The 25,176-nt window shown below is 40.0% G+C and overlaps 3 protein-coding genes across 3 annotated transcripts; 1 reads left to right on the top strand and 2 right to left on the bottom strand.

Annotated features, from left to right (window-relative positions):
• Positions 1-103: 103 nt before the first annotated feature.
• On the bottom strand, positions 104-4,934 carry LOC148817081 (olfactomedin-4-like). Its single transcript, XM_088938725.1, has 5 exons — positions 4,885-4,934; positions 3,087-3,242; positions 2,301-2,519; positions 1,847-1,979; positions 104-1,217 (listed from the first exon to the last, which is right to left on the bottom strand). The coding sequence occupies exons 1-5, from the start codon at positions 4,927-4,929 to the stop codon at positions 406-408; spliced, it is 1,365 nt and encodes a 454-aa protein (XP_088794851.1). The 5' UTR covers positions 4,930-4,934; the 3' UTR covers positions 104-405.
• A 4,413-nt stretch (positions 4,935-9,347) lies between these two features.
• olmf4l1 (olfactomedin 4-like 1) lies at positions 9,348-14,539 on the top strand. Its single transcript, XM_088939284.1, has 5 exons — positions 9,348-9,432; positions 10,175-10,345; positions 10,749-10,967; positions 11,625-11,781; positions 12,413-14,539. Exons 1-5 carry the CDS (start codon positions 9,373-9,375, stop codon positions 13,237-13,239), a joined length of 1,434 nt encoding a protein of 477 aa, XP_088795410.1. The 5' UTR covers positions 9,348-9,372; the 3' UTR covers positions 13,240-14,539.
• Positions 14,540-15,476: 937 nt separating this feature from the next.
• On the bottom strand, positions 15,477-20,290 carry LOC148817079 (olfactomedin-4-like). Its single transcript, XM_088938987.1, has 5 exons — positions 20,246-20,290; positions 18,813-18,968; positions 18,211-18,429; positions 17,763-17,895; positions 15,477-16,585 (listed from the first exon to the last, which is right to left on the bottom strand). The coding sequence occupies exons 1-5, from the start codon at positions 20,288-20,290 to the stop codon at positions 15,774-15,776; spliced, it is 1,365 nt and encodes a 454-aa protein (XP_088795113.1). The 3' UTR covers positions 15,477-15,773.
• Positions 20,291-25,176: the final 4,886 nt, after the last annotated feature.

The raw sequence follows: 25,176 nt of genomic DNA, 5'->3' as shown, positions 1-25,176 counted from the left end.
TATAAATGAACTTTTGTTGTTATTAAAAGTTTTTATAGCATCACTAAGTCCAGCTAAGGAGCCAGATGATGATGATAACCAGATGATAATTGACAGTATAATGCTTTATTATTGCTTTTTATTTTATTGTACTTTAAATTAATTTTACATTGTGTCAGTTTCCCCTATAGTTGACCTGGGTTTTTGTAATGTCATTTTGTTCTTTTGACATAGAAGCAATGCAAAGCTTTTTTTTCATAATATCTATTTCATGTAAGACAGTGTTGAAAAGCACAGTAAAATGAGCACAGCTTGATTCACATGACCAACATGACATTTACATTTTCTCACATGGTTTATTATGGATACCTTTAAACATTCAACAACCTCCTGCCTCAAGGTCATTATTGTCCTTGAAGGGAACTTTTAGAAGAAAAGCTCATAGGCCATCATGTAGGCATCGTTGAAAAGGTAGAGGCGCTGGTCTCTGGGGTTGTAGTGCAGATTTTGGATGCGACCAGAGATCTTCTCAAATGGCAGGCTCAAGACATTGGTTTCATGGCCTGTTTTTGTGTCGAAGGCGTAGAAAACCTCCTCTCGGTAGGTGTTGACGTAGCGGGTGGCGTAGAGCACTCCACACACCATGAAGGTGTTGGTCACCGACTTCTTGAACAGCCTGGTCCTCCAGGTCTGAATCACAGCCAGGCTGGAGGTGTTGAGTTTGCTCACCACCATGTTCCCATAGTTCTCCTCTGTGGCATAGATTACCCACAATCCTTTTTCATCAGCTGCGAAGTCTATATCTGTGGAATCATAGCAGCTGTAGTAGCAGTAGGGGAACTTGTCGTTAAAGCCAGCTCCAGGCAAGGTAGCATGAAGGATGGTCTTGGTCTTCAGGTCATATTTGCAGAGATTGGCCGTCCTGTAGCAGTTGTAATAGAAAGCCTCATCATACAAGACAGAACCAGGACCTTGGATGGCGTTGGTTGAGGAGTGGGAAGAGGTCACAGTGAAGTCATTGTGGTTCTTTGAAAACATGAAATCTGTGTAGGAGGCGTAAGTACGCAGAACATTCCCATATTTATTGCTATTCACCAGTGCCTGAACCCAGTAAGTCGCTCTTTTCCCCTCCATAGTTTCTTTGCCCCAGGAGCCGAAGGGGTATGACTTGCCAAAAGGACTGAGCTGAGTGACCACAGGGGAGCTGATGTTGGACAGCAGGCGTCTGGAACATTGACCTACAGTGGCACAAAAAAGAATGATTGGTTTACAAAGCAGTTTAGAGCAGTTAAACATGAGAGAGAAACTATTTGGCCTATCTGGCTGATTAGTTTTTTTGTAGTGGATCACATTGGAACATAAGAACACTCACAGATTTTTTATTTTGTACTTTTTCTCCATTCATACTGAGGCCCGCTATATTAAGACAAGCTTCTGAAATATAGAGAACTCATCTTCAACAGGACTTGAAGCTTAAAATGAAGTCAGGGTCTGATTCAGATGTTCATACTGATCTGTGTGTGTGAAAAGACTTTGGGAAAAGTCATGCTATTGTTTTAGGGTTGCTGAATTTTATCTTCCAGTTCAGGGCTCTTTTAGTATATCTATAAACTTTAGTTTTGTGTTTGGGGGTTACATTTATAAGCCTAAAAATCATATAATTACATCAATAACCTACTTTCAGCTGAACAAACAAGATAACTGAATAGCCTCCTCTTGTTTGTACCAGTATCACTTTTTGTGAAAAATAGTTAAAATTTACTTAATCTTCAGTCAGTTACATTTATACAGTAAATAATTCCTTAATGTGTATTCAATATTTGTTCCTTTACATTTCTCTTCCATTATGGCCTGCCCGCTCTCTCACCAAGGTGGTTGCTGTCCAGGGTCCTGCAGGACTCCAGGCGGTTTCTCAGGGTGCGGAGATTCTCCTTCAGTGCCAGCAGGTTAAACTTGTCAAATTTCTGCAGGCTCTGCACCTTCTCCCGGATGGAGCTCAGCTTGAAATAGTGAGGAGAGAATTAAAGTTCACCATAAACCCTCAAGGCTGGCAGGGTGGAGCAGCAGGTAAGCAGTTTGATTGCCTCTCAATGCTGGGGCCCTGGGTTCACCTGGGGTGGGATCTGCATGGAGTTGTATGTTCAGGTGCTTTAGTGTCCTCCCACAGTCCAAAGACATAGTGGTAGGATGACTGGCGCCTGGGAAAATTGGCCCTGGTGTAAGTGTGTGAGTGTCTGTGTGTCTGCTCTGAGATGGACTGGTGGCCCGTCCAGTTTGTATCCTGCCTTGCTCCTGTTGCTTGCTGGGATTGATTGACCCACCTCGTTAGTCAGTTCCCGGCTCTTGGAGGGGTCCACTTCCTCGTTTTGGTGAGCGTCCTTGATCCGCATCTCCAGCTCCTGCAGCTCGTAGTCCAGCAGGCGGAAGTTGAGGGCGTTGTACAGGCCTTTCTTATTGAGGTGCTCAAAGCGGTGCAGACGCTCAATGATGTTCTCCAGGGTGCCTGATATTTCAGGAACTTTAAATTCAGTGAAGTTCACCTGCCAGTAAAAACTCAACAGTGAGGGTTCCATCACAGCTGCAGTTTTGTGTGTTGTGTTTCATGACTTATCAAATATCTCTAAGCTAAAGTTTTGGTTTTGAAAGTTTTTTTTTAATTGCACACCTTGCAGTCAGTGAGCTTTGGAACTGTTCATGGTTGTTTTGTTAGTTATTGTACATAAAGAACATGCTGTTTGTTTTTAATTGTGAAGTAGCATGTTAAATAGTAAGCCAGGTGAAATAAGTAACATAAAGCCTTCAGATTAAAATGCCTGTGTTTGATCACACTACATGTGGTTGGATCTCCAGGGAGTGAGAAGATTGCTGGATGAGTGGTAGATTAGTGGAAATATGCAAGCCTGCATACCTTAACAAGGTTTTCACTTACCCTGCCTCGGTGTACAGGTTAACATAAATTGTAGAGATTTGGGTTCAGAATACTAGCTAGTATAAGTGTGGCTTACAGATTTTTCACAACCCATGAACTACCCCTTCCATAGTCCCACAGATCTTGGCTTCCTGTTGAGGAGACAGAGGAGACCCTCTTTAGGATAAGGTGGACTCACTTGTGCCTGCAGTTCCCCCAAGGAGTCCTGGCACTTCTCCATCATCTTTTCCGTCTCTTCAAACCTCTGGACTGGGAAATCCCAGGCACTGAAGTCCAGACTGCACACGCAGGTGTGGCCACGCTGAGCCCCTTTCACACGCTGGGGGCTGGCCACCTGCACACAGATACACTCTTGAAAAGAATTATTTAGCCCAGTGATGGTACATTTCACTAAAATGATCACGTTTTCTGAATTAACATGCTACACTACATGACAGGATCTGCAATATAAAAATGAATATCCCTGTTGCCTTCATTTCTGATTTTCTTTGATCCCAATTTTGCTCCCTCTAAAAATAAATTAAAACTGCAATACATTCATTACATTTCATTATAACTAGCCATTAAAGCCATTTGATGGGATCAGTGTTCTAGATTCCAGCTCACAACACTGCAGTGCTCCAAAACAGTTGGTGACCTGGATGTTCAAGATTTAAATATTATCACTGGGCTTTTCATTTGAGGGTGTTTAAGACATTATTGGGTTCAAGGTGCATTCGCTTCATAAAGTGTCCCAATTGAGGACACTTTAATTGATTTATAAAGTAGTTCCACTGCAAAGTTAATTACATGTGTAAAGTTTTAGATTCTATGTAGTTAGTAAGGAAAGAAGAGATACTGAGAGGTATTAAAAAAGTGTTGTTGGTACAATTACTGTGTTTATAATGCCGCTTCTGATTGCCAACAAGTGCAATAAGATTGAATAGAATTATGCTAAAAATTACATTTCAAATAGGGCAAGTGCTACTGCTTTAGGAAATTACTTTCTTATAATAAGTAATATTTAACCAAAGCAATGCACACAGGTTTGTATTCTTTTAAGATGTATTTGAAATTCCAAATTACAATAACCTCAGATCTAATAGTCTGTAAGAAAACACCATTTACTGCAGTTTCTAACAAAAAATTATAAGATGTCTCTATACTGCCTATCAGGTGTCAAACTTCTTGTGGGGTCATTTTCTCTAAATTTGTCTACACGTTGATAGAAATAGATGTCCACAAACACAGAATGTGTCTAGTTCACCTTTCTCTCCCTCTTTTCATTGTCTTTCTGAAACCATTGTGTACTCTCTCTTCACAGTAATTTTCCATGCACAGAGAATGAAAAATCTGTACTTTCTACTTATTGTGCTCAGGTCTGTCGAAGCCTAGGGCAACAACGTCAAAAGAGTTCTATGACAAGTGCTAATTCCTAAATTCACAAGTGTGAAGTGAGAGCTGTTCTTTAAACACGGCATCTCTAAGTCTTGAATTGTTTTACAGCTGAGCCTTCTGAAGCAGAATAAAACAACATGAATATCTAAAATATGCTGTGAAAATGGAAAAAATAACCACAGAAAACAGCAATGCAAGCTCTCACTATACAAAACACATACTGTGTATATTTCAACAAAATGAATGTGAAGGCCTTCCAACCCTTTTTAAAGACCTGTGCCTGTGGCAGTCTCTAACAACTGTGTGAAGTGGAATGACAATGGTAATATTTGTAGCTATGAAAGGTGCTGTCTTAAACATTGAAAACTGATGCAGACACTTGAGTCTGCAACTTAAAAATGACAGATGTTTGATGTTTGATATATTTGTATTGTTCTCATTGGGTGTGTTTTATATTGTAGAATCAGCAGCTATCACTTAAAAGCACAAAATAATTGTGCTTGAAAATGCCATGCAAGTCCCAGAGCTCTTCACCATCGCAGGCTGACTATGCCCTGCTGCCCTGTGGATTATAGTTAAGATTTTGGTGGAGTACTCACTGTGTGAGGCAGGAGGAGGAGCAGGAGAGTCGCCACTCGAGCCATGTCTGAAACTGAGGCTCGGAAACGCAGAAGTGCCCCTTTTATTCAGAGCGGAGTCCTTGTTCCCTCCCCTGCACTGAACACAGTAAAGGGACTGGTGCACAGCAGATCAGTACTATACAGGGTACAGCTCTGTATACAGTATGTGAGTTGCAGTGAGCTTTTTGTATGGATGCAAGCAATATATAAAAAATACAAATGTTTGGATTTCATGTATGATCAATTAGTGCAAAATGTTAAACAGGCTCATTTCACAGTGGGTACAGCAAAACATTGGAGAATGAAAGCTTCTTTAGAATGACATCTTGGAGGGAGTTTACAGTGCCTAGAGCGTCACTATAAACACAGCCAGATGTGGTTCAGTTTTCCATGAGCTCTCCTTTGAGTGTTTCTGGAGTTTACAGTGATTTTAACAGGGTTCCACAGAGCACCTGAGCACATTGAGGTTAGCATCCAAATGAATGTAAATAGATGTCATTTTTCTCACCATTAAAATCAGGAATGCCATAACATGACGTGATCACAGTAATTCATTGTCATATCCAACCTTTCCCGTCTTTGACATTTTAATGATCATTACTCTAATAAACCACTTTATTATGTACTCTGAAATTAATCTCACAAAAACCATGTGGGAATAATTATTTAATTATAGGATTGCAGAGGGAAACACAAAGGGAAATTTGAAGGGAGATTAATAGTGTTTTTACAGATGGGTGTCATTTGATTGCATTACTGTGTGCATCAGCTAGTTAATTAAATTCTGATTTTTGCATGCCATGCTGCAACTAACAATAGTGATGTCCATTGAGTGGTACAGCCTAGCAGGTTTTCTTTTTAATTCCTTTGAGCTCATTAGTTGTTAAAGGTCTGGGAAGAACCACAACAAGCTCATCACAATGGCTTTAGCTGAATTTAATAGTATGAGACAGCTACAGTATGTTTGACTACTGGCCTCCTACCAAACGGCAAGATAGATTACTGATACTCCTGCATAATGTCAGTCATTTTGAATTTCTCTCAGCTGACATGCAATGGCACCTGTTTTTCCAATAACTCACATGCAAATCTGGGCAAAATGAATTTGAATGAAAAAAAAATGAATGTTTGAAGCAGGCTGGAGAAAGTTCCCATCCAAGAGTGTTGAGAAACAGGGATGTGAAACCAAACGTGCAAGCAAATAGCAAGACCTGTGGTCATTGTGGCTAATCTTCCCATAACCCTTTTACTTCACCGTGTGAGCCATCCTTCCTCAAACCCCAGTGGATGTCTTGCAAAATAAATTGCAATAAATAACGCAGAACGACTTGCCTTGTTGATTTCTAGAACAAGTCACAAGGTCACCCGCAAGGTTTATTTAATGGAGCTTAGAGCTGAAAGGCTGTGTGAATGAATAACAGAGAAAGTAATATCTGACCAATGATTTGATCAGATCTGTACTTCAGCATATTAAGATTTTGGCCATTCTCCTTATATAACTGTTTAAGATCAGTCAGATAGCAAGGGGGCTGTTGATGGACTGCAACCTTCATCCCATTCCTCAGGTTTTCAATCGGATTGAGGTCAGGGCTCTCACAAGACCATTCAAGGACTTTTACCTTTTTCTTCTCCACTGTTGCTGTGGCTTTTTGATTTGGGCCGGTTTGGTTTCTTGCAGAAGACAGTAGGTGTTGCCCCATTTATTTTTTCACTAATTCATTTTCCCTTTTTGCCTCACCCAGTCATTGATGATGAGAAACATCGCAGTGTCACTACTGTTCTTCCCCATCGTAGGGATGGTGTTCTTTGAGTGATGTGCTGTTTGGTCAGACCACAAAACATTTTGCCACATGTGTAATGCCTTGCTGTTGTTTTAGTTTCAGTTATGGCTTCAGACCAGAAACTATACTGTATGTGAATTGCCTGGGCTATCAATGTCACTTTCACTCTTTGACCTGTCTTGACCATAATAGCCTGTAGCTCTTTCAAAGTTGCCATTGGCCTCTTGATTGCCTTTCTGATCAGTCTCCTTCTTGCTTTGTCATCCAGTATAGCCCGATCTGGGCAGGGATTTGGTTGTGTCATGCACTTTTAACTTTTTATAATATCGTGACCATTCTCCAAGGGATATTTAAGGCTTTTGAAATATTTTTATATCTCCAGCTCTTGAGATGAGATATAAATTGAGATGCACTGCCCAAACAGAAGCAGATAATTTTATTCTGAAATCACACAGGTGGAGGATAATTAGCTTGCTGTGTGATTTAGAAGGCAATTGGTTACACCAGAACCACCGCTGGTTTTCAATTGTAATTACTTTTCAGAATGTTCAAGCATTTGTTGCTGATTTGGAAGTTGTGTGTCTTGATTTCAGGCTATTAAGACTCAACATGTGTTAGTCTGGAAAGGGCATGCAGCCTTTCTATAGGCACTGTTGGCAGTACAAAACGGCCTTTTCATTGACAAATAATCAAAGAATATATTATGGAAAATTGGTTTGTTCCATACATTTTCTAACTGCGTCATCCGATTCACAGTTATTGGGGAGCTGGAGCAGACAAGCATCTCGACAAGCAACAGGCACAAGGCAGGATATACCCTGGATACAACAGCAGTCCATCACAGAGCTTGTTCCTTAGCATACAAACGTAGTGTCATCATTGCATTATTGACAGATCAATGAGCTGTCCAGTTTATATCTATTTTTTAAGGTCAGAGTATTTCCATGCATGTCACCACTCCATTTACAATGTCTCATGCGACTGCTGTACAGCCACTTTCAAATTCTGTTCTTTTCAAGTTAACCTGTTCTGTTAAATGTTTTATAATACACTTTTATATTGCATGACATACAGTAAATTGATAAGAAGCATGTTGGATTTCTGTTTGTTTACCCTATACTTATATTACAATCTCAGCATTTTGGTGAAACCAGAGCATTTCACAATTTCACAAAAAAGCCCCTAAATTGACCAACAAGGATGTGGAAAACTTGTACTTGTATTCAATTTTAATTTTTTTACCTTCCATATGTAGTTTTAACTACTGAAAAAAACATTTTTTAAAAATATTGTTTCAGTTCTCCACATATGCCTGTGATAGTACTGTATATACAGCTTCTTCCTGTTTCTATTATATGATGGAATTCTGCTTTACAATGCACTACCAAGATATAACTTTGAATATTATGTTGTTTTTGTCACTATACCGTGAAAGGATATTGTAGCCTAAGAAAGATTTTAAATAGGAGTTTCAAGAACCTTCTTTGGTGCACTGTAGTTTTCACTGTGTTTCAGATTCAAACTGTCACCTCTCAGGTACCTCTAAACAACTGAGGAAAACCTAGACAAGGAGCCAATTTGTAGTGCAGGAGGTTCAACTTCTTCAGTGTCTCAAAGCTTTGGGAGCTGTAGTGAATAACGTTACCGAATGAACAATCATCTCATGCTATACCACACTCAGAGGTGAAGCTGAGATTCAGACAGGGGTTGACTTCTCCTCCACCAACAATTCAATCACAACTCCACAACTGCAAAGGAACGTAATGGCTTTCTGAATCCCAGCCTAAGGGTCCATATTCTTCAAGTATCACAAACCAATATAAAATCAGCAACCTCTGAACACATGAGCAAATTAATCTGATCATAGTTTCATAACATTTGTGAACGCGACAAATCTCCTCACTAGATCAGAGTCATTTATGTAGAAGAGAAGTGTTTTAGAACTGACCCTTGAGGTACACCTCCAACGACCTCACTCTGGGCTGAGAAAACTCATAGAAACAAAAGAAAGGTAATAAACAAGGGGAGGGCATTCAGCCCATCTAGCCAATTTGTTAGTAGCTAATTGATCCAAGGATCTCATGTGACCATTTCTTGAAAGAAACCAGGGTATCAGCTTCAGCATGTCTGGGAAGCTAGTTTTGTTCTCCCAAAGCCCCTTTGGTAAAGAACTGTGTCCTGCTCTTAATTTTCACTGTACTTCAGTCACCTGGTTTCCACTTGTGTCCTCAGGTACAGTACATGTTTCCATTTTCATTCTGAAGCTGTCCACTGGTTTGACTTTGTCAATGTCTTTGACAACTTTGAATACTTGTACAGTATCAGGTTTCCTCTTAGTCCTCTGTGTTTAAGACAATGGAACCTGAATGCCCCTTATCAGTACACAGCAGTCTAACATCCTTTTTTGTTAGGGATTCCAAACTGAACCTAACGTATCATACTTGGATGAAAAGCTTAAGTGTTAATCATCTTTGGGAAATTATCGCTAAATTAGCTCAAATACAATTTGCTGAATCATGGTAAAGACAGAATTTCTCAAAACCATTTCTTAAGCAGCAAAACCCCAAACAGATGTTACTTTCCTCCACCTTCTCACGAGTGAGAAACAGAAAGTTCCTCATTTGGGTTATGTTAGATAGGATAAAGAGCTCCACTATTGGTCTCTCAGTCTCTCGCCAGTTGCAGAATGGAGACAACAGTCATAAGCTCAGCTCTGCTTCTAGTCCTTCTCTTCAGCCTCTGCAGGGTAAGAATCCAACTGTCTTTTCACTGTCCCAGCAAACAGAGCATATTAATCTCAACCTACATTTTACAACAATGAACTGTTTCTGCCGGCATGTTGTTCTCACATTAATAACTCTGCAATTAGAGCTCATAGTGCTTTTAACACAGTTTCCTTTACTGTGTGCAGAGGTACTTATTAGCTGTTTAATGTTCAGCAAATGGAATTGAAACAATAATAAATAAAAAAAACTTGAAGCAATATTTTGGTTTGATTGTAGTTTACAGGAAGTTTAAAACACCTCTTATCCTTTACATACAGTAGTCGTATTAATTCTAATACAATCAGAACTTTTGATACTGCACATTGTCTTGCTTGACTTTAAACAGAGAGATTCCTCTATTCCATTAAGTATTCTATTTATGGACTTTAGAGATTCCAGAAACATATTTTGTATAAGAGCTAGACTTGTAATGCACTTTAAATTGAATCCTGTACTAATGTATATGAGACCTGGTTAGTTTTTAGGTGGTGGTGATGATTGTAATAGAGTACAGTATCACTCATTAGGTCAAGTCCCTTGATTTTCAATATATAACTTATGATGTTTCTTACTTGTTTTACAATGTCTTCATACAAAGAACTTCACACTTACTTAAAATGAATTGATTGCAATAGACCAGGCAGTAATATAGCACCTGCCCCCTCTGCTGGGTGGTTTAATGAAGTACAGCTTATAGAAATGTGGAATTTTGTTCTTGATCAGACCTGTCAGAGTCAGAGGGAAGAGGAGGACCTGCTCACAGAGGTGGTGACCCCTTCTCCTGCATCCTGCTTCTGTGAGCTGAAGAACCTGGGCCAAGCTTTCCCCTGGCAGACACTGGAAGAAATGCAGAGCGCCTCCAGCAATTGTACTCATGCCATCACCAAAGAACAGGTATTCCTGCACTGCTCGGGCCATATTAGAGTATAGGCAGTGTAGGAGTAAGAGAGTTCAGAAGTTCTAAACTGGGCTGCTTGTCACTTCCAATAATCTTATACCATAATCTTGGCAAGTAAAATAAGCAAATAGTTAAGTAGTCTAGAAGCTGTTCTGGAAATCCAAGCACTAGCTGAAATGCAGGAAAAAGATAGTTGAATTGTGTACTAGGAAACCTAATGTGTTATGTTTAGGGGAAAAAAAGTTGGATTACAATCTTCATGAAATTGTAAAGTGTGTGATGCTAAACAGTAGAACACCACATGTGGGAAAATCCATTGAGGTGTTGTTTTGGACCAGTTGTAAAGAACGTCAGTGGCGACTCTGCTTCACAATGCTGATCAGCCTGTTACCCCGCTAGCTGGCCGAAGTGGAGACCCTGCTGGACAGCCTGCACTACCGGCTGCTGGACCTAGAGAAGGATGTGAAGGACCTGGAGGAGGTGAACGATGAGGGGATGTACAGCATCATCTCCCTGAGGATCATTGAGATCGAGCTGAACGAGATCAGTGACCTCCTCATCAGGCTCAACAGCACCACCCGGAACCATCAGGCCCTCACTGCCAGAGTGGCTCCACAGGTAACACACTGGCTCCATTGACACAATGCAGCACAACATGTGGAGTTATTTGCTGTGAATTACATTAACTATTTTCCAGCCCTTGAAGGTCAGCAAGAATGAGCTACTGACATATCACAGTAACAGTGACTGTGTTCTTGGTGTTCTTTTTTGGCATGAATCCAGTACACTAATGTAATTTATTTCCCCAGCTCTTTTCCAATATTAGACAATAAATGTATACAGCACAGTATGATTCATTAGGTCACGTCCCTTAATTTACCATATGTAAGTTGATCAATATTTTTTAAAATATGATGGGCAGGTAACTGTGGTCACTGATGCAGATCACATTTAAAGCATTAATACAATAATAAAATACACCACACGATACAATAAGCCAATACAATTCTAAAATATATGTCTACCAACAAAAGACTGCACAAATAAATTTTAGATTTCTCATTAAATATATGCATTAGATCCAACTGTATTGTAATAAATTATGTAAATGAACACAAATGCATTTAATTTTTTTGAAAAATGAATTAACCTAACCTAGTTGTCCTGCTGAAAATCACATTAATAAAAACAGTTTGTGAATCCTCCCACGCACATGTAGAATGTCATAAATTCACATGCACTTGAAGGTTTGACCAGGTGTCTTCCTTTATCCAGCTGGAGATCCTGAGGACTGAGATGGAGAAGCTGGCTGATTTTGATAGGATGCAGGTCGTGAAGAAGGAGCAGGAGAACAAAAGGCTAAAGAGAGATCTGGCATCTTGCAAGACAGAGCTGCAGGCAACACCTGCTCCACACAGCACCTCTGCACCAGGTGAGAGGGACACAGAGTTTGTGCTTTCCCCTTCCAAAACAAAAACGGCAGACATCCAAGCTCCTGATCAGAAAATATCAATGATGAAATCTGAAATTATAAGTGAAATCTGGGCATGTTCAGAGAAATACTTCTCTTAAGAAGGTTGGTTTAGATCCATGATGTGCGAGTCTAGTGTATTCTGATGGACAGTTCACATCTGTCTGAGATTTGCCAGGTTCATGATGAATGACGTGACAGCTTTTCTCACTTTACGAAGTATCTCCACCACCCGAGCTGGGCCATCCATCTCCATGTCTGAGCACCATTAGTAACGTCATTTTTCCTTCCTCTGCCTGAGTCTGTAATTCCTGTTGACCACAGTCTGCACAATCCTTCCTCAAGTGGTGAAAGAGGGAATGCTTGACACAGTGCCTCATGGAGAAGACATCCCTGATGACCTTATCTTTACATTACAACAGTAACCTTGGATTAACAATTCTTAAGGATGAAAATAATTGCCATTTGTTAAGTTAGTGCTGAAAACAAAAGGATATTTAAAAGTTTTATTTAGTGGGAAAAATGTAAATTGATTTAATGTATGTCTTCTTGTTAAAACAATTTTAGCCCAACTACTTTTCCCTTCTCCTAGGAAACTGTCCTTTTGGCCAACTTCGGAACGTAAGTGGTCCCAGCAGCTATATTGTCACCCAATATGGCACCTCCTATACTTATGGCGCCTGGGGAAAAGACCCCAAACCTGCCCCTGGCAAGGAAGACTGGTACTGGCTGGTGGTGCTGACCAGCAGTAATGCCTACGGCAACTACATTCGCACTTACAGCAGCCACCTCACCCTGATAGCAGCGCAGAGTGTTAGCGATGTCACAGTCACATCTTCCAATCCCACGACCAACTCCATGATGGGCCCCGGATCTGTCATGTATGACAACGCCTATTACTACAACTGCTACAATTCACCTAGTGTGTGTCGCTTTGACATGACAACCAAAGCCATCACCTCCATGAGCCTCCCAGGGGCAGGCTATAACAACAAGTTTCCATACTGCCATCTCACCTCCTGCTACAGCTTCACAGATATTGACCTGTCTACTGATGAGTCGGGCCTCTGGGTGGTCTATGCCTCCGAGGCCAATTTTGGCAATGTCCTCCTTAGCCGACTTAATGCCAGCAGCAATCCTGTCGCTCTCCAAACGTGGAACACCTCTCTGTTCAAGAAAGCCATCTCAAACACCTTTGTCACCTGTGGGGTGCTGTATGCCACTCGCTACGTTGACAAGGAATACGAAGAGATCTTCTATGCTTTTGACACTGTCACAGGCATCGAGCGAGGCAACCTCAGCATTCGCTTCAAGAAAGTGTCACCCATTATCCAGCACCTCAACTACAACCCAAGGGATCAGCTCCTCTATGTCTATAATGATGCCTACATCATCACGTACCAGGTGGTGTTTGGGTAGTCTGATCGTGAAGCAGCCTGTTTCAGCCTGCAAGCCCAGCTCAAGCACAGAGGGATCACCATTAGAACAACATTTACAAGGAATCCTCTACAAACATAAAAACCAATGGAAATTTACTTGCAAGAAGAGACTCTGATTGTTCTATTTTACTCATTTGCTTGCTTGTTTCTTCCATTTTAATTATTTTTTTCATAAATGTTCAACAAAAAGGAGTGGGGGATAGATCAGATGATTCTGTTTTTCAAAAAGTAGAGAATGCCCCCTAATAATGAGCTATATCCAGTGGCTATTATAGTCCTAATAACTTACCACATCAATTCTTACTTACAGCAGATGGTGACACAGCACTGTCTGAGATATTAGTCATGGTTTAGTCCTTACTTGCACTTCCTAACTGGCTGCATGTTAGTCCATCTGAGCTGACACATTTGATAGGTCTGTTGTGAATTTTGAATGTACACAAGAGGCATGTTCACCAAGAATGATGCATTTTATGAGATCACTTACATAGCCCTTTTTTCCCATAACATAGCACTTTGAGGAAAAGGCCTGGTCTTCTACTACTTAGAGTCCGATTTAATAGAGAAGTGTATAATACACAGTATATAACCTGGATCTCTAAACCCTGTTTTGGACTAAGCAGTTAGATGGATATATGGCAGTATATTAACATTAAATAATATATAACAAAATATATGTGAAAGCACTTTAAGTGAAACTTCAGGTTAAAAATAATTAAAGTAGCAATTGAAAGTAAATATGTGGTTTGAGAATAGGACCAATAAAAAATGCAGTATTGAACTGGAATACATGATTTTATTGTACTTAAAATGATTTCTAAAAATCTTTACCTATGAAATACATATGGACTTTAAGCATTCCAAATGCATTACTATGTTAATCACTGCACCATTTTGTAATGAGTAAAAACGATTAAAAATAGCTCAAATTGCTTCTGACAAGCAAATGGAACTATTTGCCAATCAGTTGTTGTGACATGTGAATGAAGAAGAATTAAAGCATGCCAAGTTGTACAGCAGGGCCTCAGTGGCTTCTGGGGAAATTGGCCCTGATATAAGTGTGTTGGTTTGTGTCTTTGTGGCGCCCAGTGAGAACTGGAGTCCGATTCAGGGTGTATCTTGCCTTGTACCCTTTCCCTGTCGGACAGTCTCCTGCTCCCCTGTGACGCTGTATTGAATAAACATGATTAGAAAACGGATGGATGAGAAATATTTTGATGGAAATTATTATTTTTACCCCAAACACCTGTCAGATTTGGAACAATAAACTTATAAATGTTCCTCTTGTTTTCCTTTTGAAAAATAGAATCAGAGGTTACCGGTCAGTCCAGATCAATACTAGAACCCCTGTGTCCGAGGAGAAGCAGTGTAGCATGCAGGTTAAGGGCAAGAAGGAGCACTTGTACTTTATATCACCTATCTAGATCACTGCAAGCTCACAGGCAATCATTGAGCAGTAGAGGTCAGTGTTGTAGAGCAAACTAACTCCAAACTCCTGGTGCCTGATGTGCTGCCGTTTGGCTAGAACAGGAGCCGAGCCTCAGCACTTCCTTCCCATTCCCGTGCAAGCCTTTCTTCCAGCTAAGCGAAAATTGGACATTGGGACTTGGGTTAATTAAACAATTAAATTGGAAGCTTCAAAGTAATGTAATGTAATGGTATCAAGGTTGATGACCCCTATACTAAAGACAAAGCCAAAGCACTTTTTTATGTAATGCACATAGTTTGAAATACTGGCCAAGTTTAAAAATCAGCTTAGAGGGAAACTAAACAGCATAAATAACAATGTTAGAATACATTATACTGCAGGAGGTGCTAAGCAAGAAGTATACTTGTGAGATTAGTAGGTGGTAACGAGTCTTATCAAGGCCAGGTTGGGGCTTGTGAGTCCTAGGATGGGAAAGAAAAAACACACTGCTGCTGTAGAAAACTGGTGGATCAATAGGTGGCGCTCTTCTGTTTGGACCTTAATTTGCCCCATTATGGCAACCAGGGACATTGTGTTGTAGGATGTGCCATCCTTCGGATGAGACATTAAGTTTCTAACATCTTCTCTTCTGCATAGTGTGGCTGTTGGTGCAGAATGGATGTGTGACCATGTGACCCCTATGTGGGGCTGTATATGAGTGCTAGGTGAATTGAGTTCTCACCTGTACGCAAAGTCCTTGGGATCCTTTGGAATTAAACGCGCTATACAAATGCAAGGAGTTAATTAAATGTATTTGATTGATTGCTTTTAATCACATTTGGATACATGTGCAATGTAGACAAGTTAATACAACTATTCATTTGATATACTGCTTTTGCTGTGCCACGCAGAATAGAACCATTAATTATAATATGACTACCGTTTCCAAAGTTAATAATTTTCGATTACTCTGCTGCAAAAGCTGTATAATATAAAAACGAGTGTTGCCTTAATATCTGCAGCTATTATGGAACTTGGCTCTTGATTTCTTAGTCATGGAATACCCGATAATATAGTATTGTGGGGTTTCCCTTGACGTGGGTGTTTCAGAAAAACAGGTCAAAGGCCATGGTGTAGCCATCATTGAAAAGGTAGAGGCGCTGGTCAAAAGGGCTGTAGTTTAGGTATTGGACGGTGCTGGAGACCTTTTCAAATGGCAGTTTCAGGGCACTGGTTTCGTAGCCATTTGCTGTGTCAAAAGCATAGAAAACCTCCTCTTGGTAGGTGTTGACATAGCGGGTGGCGTAGAGCACTCCACACACCATGAAGGTGTTGGTCACCGACTTCTTGAACAGCCTGGTCCTCCAGGTCTGGATCAGAGCCAGGCTGGTGGTGTTGACTTTGCTCACCACCACATTCCCATAGTTCTCCTCTGTGGCATAGATTACCCACAATCCTTTTTCATCTGTTGCAAAATCTATATCTGTGAAAACAGAGCAGCTGTAGTAGCAGTAGGGGAACTTGTCACTGTTGCCAGCCCCAGGCAGAGAAACAGAAATGATGGTCTTGGTCTGCAGGTCATATTTGCAGATGTTGCCTGAAGCATAGCAGTTGTAATAGAAGGCATCCTTGTACAAGACAGAGCCAGGACCTTGGATGGCGTTGGTTGAGGAGTAGGAAGACGTCACAGTAATTGTTTGATAGTTTCTTGATGACATGTAGTCCTCATGGTTAGGGTAAGTATACAGGTAATTGCCATACTTGTTGCTACTTGTCAGTGCTGTGACCCAATAGACCACACTGCCGTCATCCTTATTGTCTCTGCCCCAGGACCCATAGGGGTATGACTTGCCATAAATACTGAGTTTAGTGACCGCTGGGGAGCTGATATTCGACAGCAAACGTCTGGAGCATTGGCCTATGACGACAGAACGAAGACACAAGACTTTATTTCTGAACAGTTTTCTAATTGATTGGATTATTCCTGATCAGTAGTGGGCCCTGTCATATTAAATGGAAATAGCATAATGGATAGATAAATAATGGTATCATAATAGATAGATACAATCTATTAGTTTATTGAAAATGTACTGTATTCGTCTGCAGCCCCTGTGACATTTGTCAACCCTAAAACGAGAGAAATTCAAAACAACAAAATAGAAATTCAGGTCTGCAGGCAGTAGTGTCCCTTAAAGGAGAAATATGTTTTGCTTTACAAAACTTTTCACTCGTCTTCTTAACAGTGCCAACAAAAGTATAGCATCAAACCGGTAGTGACATTGACAAAACTGACAGAAAACATTGTACAAACCTCTTTAGTCCCCTGCAAGTCACTGTGTGTAGGAGCCTTTGATTTCAGGGGAGCTTCTCCCCAGTCTTTTTAAGCATGCTTACTTGATCTGAATGAGTCAGATCAAAGTAAAGTCCACCTTCCTTGTTGTACAAAGCATTTCACGGGTGTCTCAGGATGTGAAATGAGCACTTGACCATGGGAATCTGAACTAAACGTTCTCAAAATAAGTATTGAATTGTCCTATGACTTCACATTTGTTGTTTGAAACTTTCTTACCACTTGTCAGTGTATAGTTACAAATTTCTGACTATGAAAAACTTCACCATATCAAGCAATTTCTAGCTACTTATAGTAGCTCAGCTGTTAAAGGCACTCTCTAACAGCACAGTGCAGGTTGAGCTCAGTGACCCAGACATCATGGGTTCCAGCCTGTGGAACCAGTGTAGAGCTGACACTAGTGTAGAGCTGACATTAGCCTGTTGTACAGTGACTCCTGAAACCTGTCAGCACCTGTGACCTTATGGTAACATCATTTATTGACCTAGTTCTCTAATGAGTGTTGGGTGTCTTGTAAAGCCCTGTGGAACTCAGAGTCTGTCAAATGGGTCAGAAAGGTAAACTTCTTGCAGAAGTTCATAGGTTATGCCAAGGTTGGGGGGCTTCAGCCACAACCAAAACCCAGTTGCTTTGCCCCTCTGGATGTGGTTGCCTGCTACAATCCACAGCAAACCCACACGGTTTGTACCCTCTGCCCATGTAGACACTGGCTCTGGTCCTGTCCCCAGTGAAGGAGCCCACTCACTTTGGTGGTTGCTGTCCAGGGTCCTGCAGGACTCCAGGCGGTTCCTAAGGGTGCGGAGGTGCTCCCTCATGGCCAACAGGTTAAACTTGTCGAAATTCTGTAGCCTCTGCACCTTCACCCGGACGCTGCTCAACTTGAAACATCAAGGGAAAGCGAGTTAGTTTTCATCAAATTCTCAAGGAAAAAAGACGATGTTGCCTTTATTGTATTCTGTTGTGTGTTACACGCCGGATTACCTTAACAAAGTCCCTTTCAATAAGTCCACGAGAGAATTTCAAAGCTAAGAGATATTAAGAATTCCATACGTATCTCCTGAGCTGGTTCAGAATGAAGAAGCAAGAGTCATATTTTTTAGAGATCTCAGAACATCTCCGCAGATATGGATAACAGAGGAGAACAACCTGACCCTCTGGTCAGACTTCACACGTAACCCATTCGTGCACCCTACCTCATTGGTGAGTTCTCGTGTTTTGGAGGGATCCACTGCTTTATTCTTGTGAGCGTCTTTGATCTGTGTCTCCAGTCCTTCCAGCTCTGAATCTAGCTGGCGGAAATGGAGGGCATTGTACAGGCCTTTCTTATTAAGATACTCATACTGACGGACACGCTTGGTGAGGGTCCACATGGTGCTGGATATTTTGGGGACCTTGTACTCAGTGAGGTTCACCTGCCAACAGAAACGGTCACCATTAAACGTGGAGATCCTTGAAAGTGGAAAAGTGCAGTATGTGTTGTGCCTTTGTGGCAATTAATTGTGTTTACCTTCCAGGGCTGGTTTGGAAATTTCCTTGGCATTCCTGATTAATGGAAGAAGGTAATGGATACACAAATATCTAATTTAATTATTTAATTGCTGTATTTCTACCAAGAGTTCTGTATTCAGTATACACCATTGAGTCCGATGTAGAAGAGAAAGATTTGTAATTCAGCATACTTTACTAATGGCATATGTTTTCTGTGTTGGGTCAAAGTCCTGTATGGAGTATTGAGTAGGTAGTGGTGGGCATTCAAATGTCTGAAGCAACCCCAATTGCTGCTCCAGCAGCTCACCTGTTCCCGCAGTGTCGTAAAAGTGGCTTGGCATTTCTCCACCAACCTCTCTGCCTCCTCGTAGCTCTGGACGGGGAAATCCCATGCGCTGAAGTTCATCCTGCACAAACAGGAGTCACCTGTCTGGACCCCCTGCACACGCTGCGAGCTGGCTGCCTGTGCACACAAGCGCCATCATTCTCATAGATAGTGGTGACACCACCACCTACAGCACCTCATTCTGACATTAGCAGAAGCACAGTCTGCTACAAAATCAATACTGGGAACGTTAAGTATCCCCCTTCATGACCATACTGTATCGAACTCTCACTGTGAAGAAAGAGCCTGTAAAATGTGATTTGTAACTTTGATTGTAGGTACAGTATGGTAAATGTATCTATAGTAGATAATCACACATGCTCTTAAAAAGCTGTACAAAAGGAATTTAGAGGGAAATTGCGTGGCGATTTTTAGAGACCATAATGGAACCAACTTAATCAGGACAGAAAGTGGAAGAATCCTGCAAGGAGTGACGCACAATACAGATCATTTTTCATATCCAGGTTCCATATGTGGAATCAAGTTCTGAGTTCTTATTGTGGCCGATTACATAAACCACAAAACCTTGGATTTTGGGACATCATGCACATTAATAGTGAAGGCTGAGAGCTGTAGAGGTGACAGAACTCTGATTACTGAACATCAGTGATTTCTTAAGATATTAATCTTGTTGACTTCTACATCATCAAAAGTACTGACAGGGACAGTGAAAGGGCAAGCATGAATTCTGCTGTTTGAGTGCTGATACTAAAAAGTTCACATTCATCTGTCAGCTTACAAATTTCAATGAAAATTCATGTTAAAAAGGTATAACAAACATTCTTTCAGAAACTCATTAGGGACAAACAAGAGTTTCAGTCAAAAGTGAAAAGCATTATGATTAATCCTGAATTTGATTTTAAAATACATAAGTTTGATTAAGATTTTTTATAGTTTGTTAATTTTCCTTAATCTCTCACAGTGATAATAGGGTCTACTTTATTTATCTATCATTACTACGGGGTCCTATTTTATGCTAATATTTACCATATTCATAGGGTTAGTCTAGAAAGTAAGGGCAAGCTACAACTGCAACTTTATTATGTTCCACTCATGCTTGGTTTTGAAAAATTGTGATCTTAAATCATAACACGTTTTACGCTGTGGTTACCTTAAATAAATACACAGTTGATTGCAGAAATATTCTTATTATTTCAATTATTTTCAATCTGAAAAATCTACAGTTGCTTTAGGCATTAAGGAAGAACTGTTACAACAGTGGAGTGCTGTTCATGTGGATGTTGTTAATGCAGATTTCACATGTATCAAAAAATGCTTTTGCATGTAGCGTATGACTCTATAGATCTAGTGTATTATAGAATATATTTCAGAGCAGAAGGACGGTGAGTACTCACAGTGAGAGGCAGCAGGAAGAGCAGGAGAATCGCAGGCTTGGCCATGTCTGTAAATGAGACTCCGTATGGAGAAATGTTCCTTTTTATACTCCAGACGCTCTTCTCCCTCCTCCCCTGATAGACAGTGGGCCACCCTGCACCCTTTACAAAACAAGACTCGCGTCATGTCCACAGCGAAACACTGCTGTACAGACATCACAGACTGCTTTGTAACATGTTATCAGTGCTTTACGAAATACAGGTTGAAAGGGCTTAAGGATATTCTCGGAATATGCTATGGATATTGTGGTAATTATGTTCTCAGAAGAATAAATTAAACTTAAAAAGTACAGTAGTCCACTGTACTTTATTGCCACTGTGTTTGATACCAGCCGCAGCCTATAAGTACAAAGAAGCTTTTAAAAGGATTATTTTGTAAATGAAGGCTCTTACTGCAGCATCCAGCTGACTAAACCCTAAAAACCTTGCACTGCTTGGAGTATTTAACAATAACCACCACTTCCCTGAATATCTCTTTGACTTTCAAAGCACTACTTGGTTCAATCAGGCACAAAAGCTACACCCAGTAAAGGCTGATGCCATAGAAATCTGTTCAGGAAAAAATCCAAACTGAATTTGGCAAATTTCATACTTGCATTGAGCTAGCCTATGCACATAGCTAAAATGTTTTAAACTTATTTTGCAAAATGAAACATACAGTATTTACAGTACATGGCGAATATCAACATGTAAATGCCCCAGGGTAACATTAACAACAAGGTCAGTTTGTGGGTGTTTCGGGGAAGTTACACCCACATTCACTGCATGATGCTGACAGCTGTAAGCGTGAGCTAAGGCTTCTTTCTGCGTGATTTGGGTGCATCGGTGCCCAGAAGTTTCGGTCACTTCTGCAACCTTCCTCAATACCAAAATGTTTGCGCAGTGTTTTTACAGCATGCATACTTGGAAGAAAGTTATTACACTTTTGAAGTAAGAACCTACGCAGGCTATTTCAGGGTACTGACTTTATTTTAGTTTTTAGCCCAAACTCCAATGGCCATTCTTCTATTCTTATAACCAAGATTTTGTTTACACTACTTGAATATAACCTGTCTCATAAAAGGAGCAAACATTTTTTTGTCTAGAACAGAGCGTACAGGGAAAACTGATTCAGGTGTTTCAAAACACCCAAAAACTACTGAGAAAGTCAACCTAGGAGTCTTCAGGAAAGAGACCAGCTCTACCTATATTGCTCAAGCTGACTTCCTGAGATCCTTCAAGAAAGCTCTTGTTCGGATTCTTGGATCATTAAGCTATTAGTACCAGAGCACTGAAAGGTTTCTTCCTGACCTTTGTCGTGTTCTCACTGCCTACAGTTCATTGACAACTTTTTGCAATCTCTGATACAAGATGTAGGGTCTTCTAGTTTGCAACCTTGACAAAGTTCAGGGTGTTTAAATCCCACATCTTGTTTTCTGTGTAGCAAAGCAGGGGAAATGAAACCTGCCCTGTGAGACGGAAAACAAGATGTAGGATTTAAACAGCCTGAACTTTGTCAAGGTTACAAGCTAGAAGACCCATCTCTCCGATAGGAGCTGAAGACCCTGTCGTAACACTGTGCTTGTTTTCGTGGTCTTGCACAATAGCCTCCTGATTTTATTTTTACACACTGAATAATCAGAATAATCACTTTTACTTTTGTGGAAATGTTGAGCACAGCACGCCTAACCGTTCATCAGTTCCTTGACCGGATTGTTTTGCAGAAACAACAATTTTACCACCTTTTCAGCAATATGAACCAGAGCCAGTTAGGATATCACCTTGGGTATCATATCACATGAATTACAGTAAAGAATAACTGTTAAAACTATGTATTTACAATAATACTGTAGCTCCACATTTACTGATTTCATACATCACAATGTAACATTCTCACAATTGTGATCTATATTTTACTGTTTACAAATAAATTCAACCTTTTCAATGAATTCACTGAAGTACTGTATTAAAATATTATTTACAAAATATAGTCATTTACTTAGTAGGTGAGTTTAGCAATGGTGATCTACATTCCAGATAATCAGCAAACTGTTAAAAACAGTTCAAGTAATACAGAGTGATTTAAAAACTAAACCACAGGTGCTGAATCTGCAATCTAATCCACAACTTTCAATAGACTTCATTTACTCCATCATTAAAAAAACAAAACAATTAAAGCAATTGAACAACAAAACGTATTTTCTTTGATGACAATTATTTAAACAAGAAACCCTGTCCAGAATATTTTAGGAATCTATTTTGCTCATTATTGTTACAAGCGCAAGTGATTTGTTGCAGTTCTAATTAGAACTTAAAAAACGGTGTGATTCTCATGCAGTGTTGTAATGAGTAATAAATGAAAAAGATCTACAAAGTAAGAAGCAAAGGCAATTTGTTAATGTAACAGACTGATAAAACGGTATGTGAAGAAAAAGTAGTGAAAATGTGAAATAAAAGAAGAGATGATGTAAATATTGAATTTACTTGGTATATGAGTTGTTTTTGTTCAGTGGTTCCTTTTGATTTTATTTTCCAGTTTGAGTGCTATGCCAATCCATTGGGATAGAGCTGTAGATTATGTGCAAGACAGGGCCAGATAAAGACCAGAATTAATTGCTGTGGTATGGCTCACTGCTGGAGCACTCCCTGCTCACTAGATCCACAATGTGCACAGTATGTACTTCTTTCTGTACAGGAGGAGAAATTGTTGGCAAATTATGAGGTATTTAAAAAATGATTACAGCTTTTGTACTTGCAGTGAAACATACTTTTCAAAATGTATGGTATGCACTCTGTATGTAGAGATGTAACATAGATCTAAAAATCTTTGCTTTCCGGATGTCATCTGCTTGGTCATTTGGCTTGAGAATGTGGAGTAGTGTCTTCCTCTTAGGAACAGAGCTAGTTAACCACTGGGAAAAAGCAATTAGCTACAGTACATAATGCAGTGACAGTGTTTTCCTCACAACAGGATTTTGCCCTTCAGTCATTATTTGGCATTGATAAATGCATTGCATTACATCTTTGATTTCGTCTGCTATAAGACCATGCCATGAAGCCAGAACGTATCCTGCTTTCTGTACTGTGGTACAGTATTAAGCATACTGAGTGACTCCCTCCATGGATCAGGCACTAATGCACAGGACTACAGTACCTTCGGCAATAATGATTTGTACAGCCAGCTGAACTGAAGTGATTAAGGTGCAGTATTTTTCTCAATGGTTCAACAGCAGTGTCTACTCTCAGCCCAAATATTACTCTTTGCTTTTGTTAGATGTTATCTGCAATTATTACAGATAAGGCCTTTTGGCTCACTGAGTTGCACTCTATTTGCTCCTCGAAGGAATCCTCAGAGTCAGCTTCAGCAGCACTTAAGGAATTTTGTTGGAATTATGAGCATATCTGTGGCATAACCAATCTGCAATGCCTAACAGGGTGAATCCTTTCCTTTATTTAGATTATAGGTCCCCAAGCCTCGGCTCCGAGGTATTTTATTTTCAATCCAGCTGAGCCCACATTCATTTAAATACAGTATATGCTATATCAGCGTCTAGAAATTCCATTGACCCCATTTGGCAAATTGATCTGAGCACCTTATCCAACCATTTCTTGAAAGTATGGCTATTGGCCTCAACATCATGACTGTGTGTGTATTCCATTGTAGATTTGACGTTAAGAATGTTGTAGGGCTTCCTGTGTGCAGTTTTAAATGTACTTCTTCATAGTTTCCACTTGTGTCCTTTAAATCTGTGAACTCTTGTCTCAGTTAATTCTGAAAGTTGTCTTAGACATGTACTGTAGTACTTTAACATACAAACAGTTATTGCCAGGTAAATGGCACTGAACTAAAGTGAACTAACACCCCAACCCTTCCATGAGTCCAGTCAGCATTATTGTACCAAAACAAACACTAACCCATTTCAAAAAGATAAGTGTTTAGGAGCATTTGGTGAGGTAAGCAATAATACATGTTTGGTTTGTTAAAAACATGGCCTCTGGCACTTTTGTGATGCAAAGTCATCAGTTCCTTTTTTAATCATCTCTATCCTGCTCATTAGCAGTTTCAGTTTTTTTTTTCATTTATTCAGTATTTTTAATGTACAGTGAGAGATAAAAAAGCAATGCCATTTGTTTGAGAGAAATTATGCTATAAATCCAGGTCACTACTGTCACTGTTCTCTATTAAAAAGGAACACTTTTTAATAGAAATAAATTCTCATGAAGGAAACACATTTTATCAGTGCTGTTTCTGAATTGGTGGCATCCATATACAGTACTTTGTGCACAGTGACATTTCATTAATTTCAAGTATTGTTACTTACGTCAAAACGCACATTCCTTTTGTACTGTATACCCAGCCCTAGAAAACCAGCATGTTGATGTTTCAAATTTGATAACTGACAATTGTGTAAGGACCTCAGTATTTTGTAATCCCACAGAACAAAAATATCTGCCTATTATTTGAAATGCAAATAACATCACGTATCTGCCCAATGAATTATTCATGTAAAGCTCAGATTGTTGAGTTTTCATTGTGGATCGGTCAAGGTTTTTGTTTAAATGTGTACGCAGAGCATCTTCACAAACAGATTTACTGTATAGTATTTTCTCTTGCATATGGCATCTATAAGAAAATAAGATTCTAAAAGGTGGTTCTCCTTTTTACATTTATGCTGAAAGTTCTTCACCCTTTTTCAATATGGAGAAATGTTTTTTTGCGATTTAGAACTACAGTAACTTATTAGGTATTTACAGTAAGCACCGTGAAAAGAGCCACACTACTGTCATTTCCAAAAATCTGAAGATGTTGAAAAATGAACTGTTCTGGACTGTGTGCCCCCGCCCAGTCACGTGCTGAAGGAGAAAGTACTTGACTTGGCTGGTGTGACCTGAGCCAGCACTCTATTGCCAGA

The sequence above is a fragment of the Atractosteus spatula genome, chromosome 21, assembly GCF_055471065.1.
Source record: "Atractosteus spatula isolate fAtrSpa1 chromosome 21, fAtrSpa1.hap1, whole genome shotgun sequence".
In the NCBI taxonomy this organism is placed as follows: Eukaryota; Metazoa; Chordata; class Actinopteri; order Semionotiformes; family Lepisosteidae; genus Atractosteus; species Atractosteus spatula.
The sequence above is the reverse complement of the archived record's forward strand: the minus strand, read 5'-3'. Positions and strand labels throughout refer to the sequence as shown.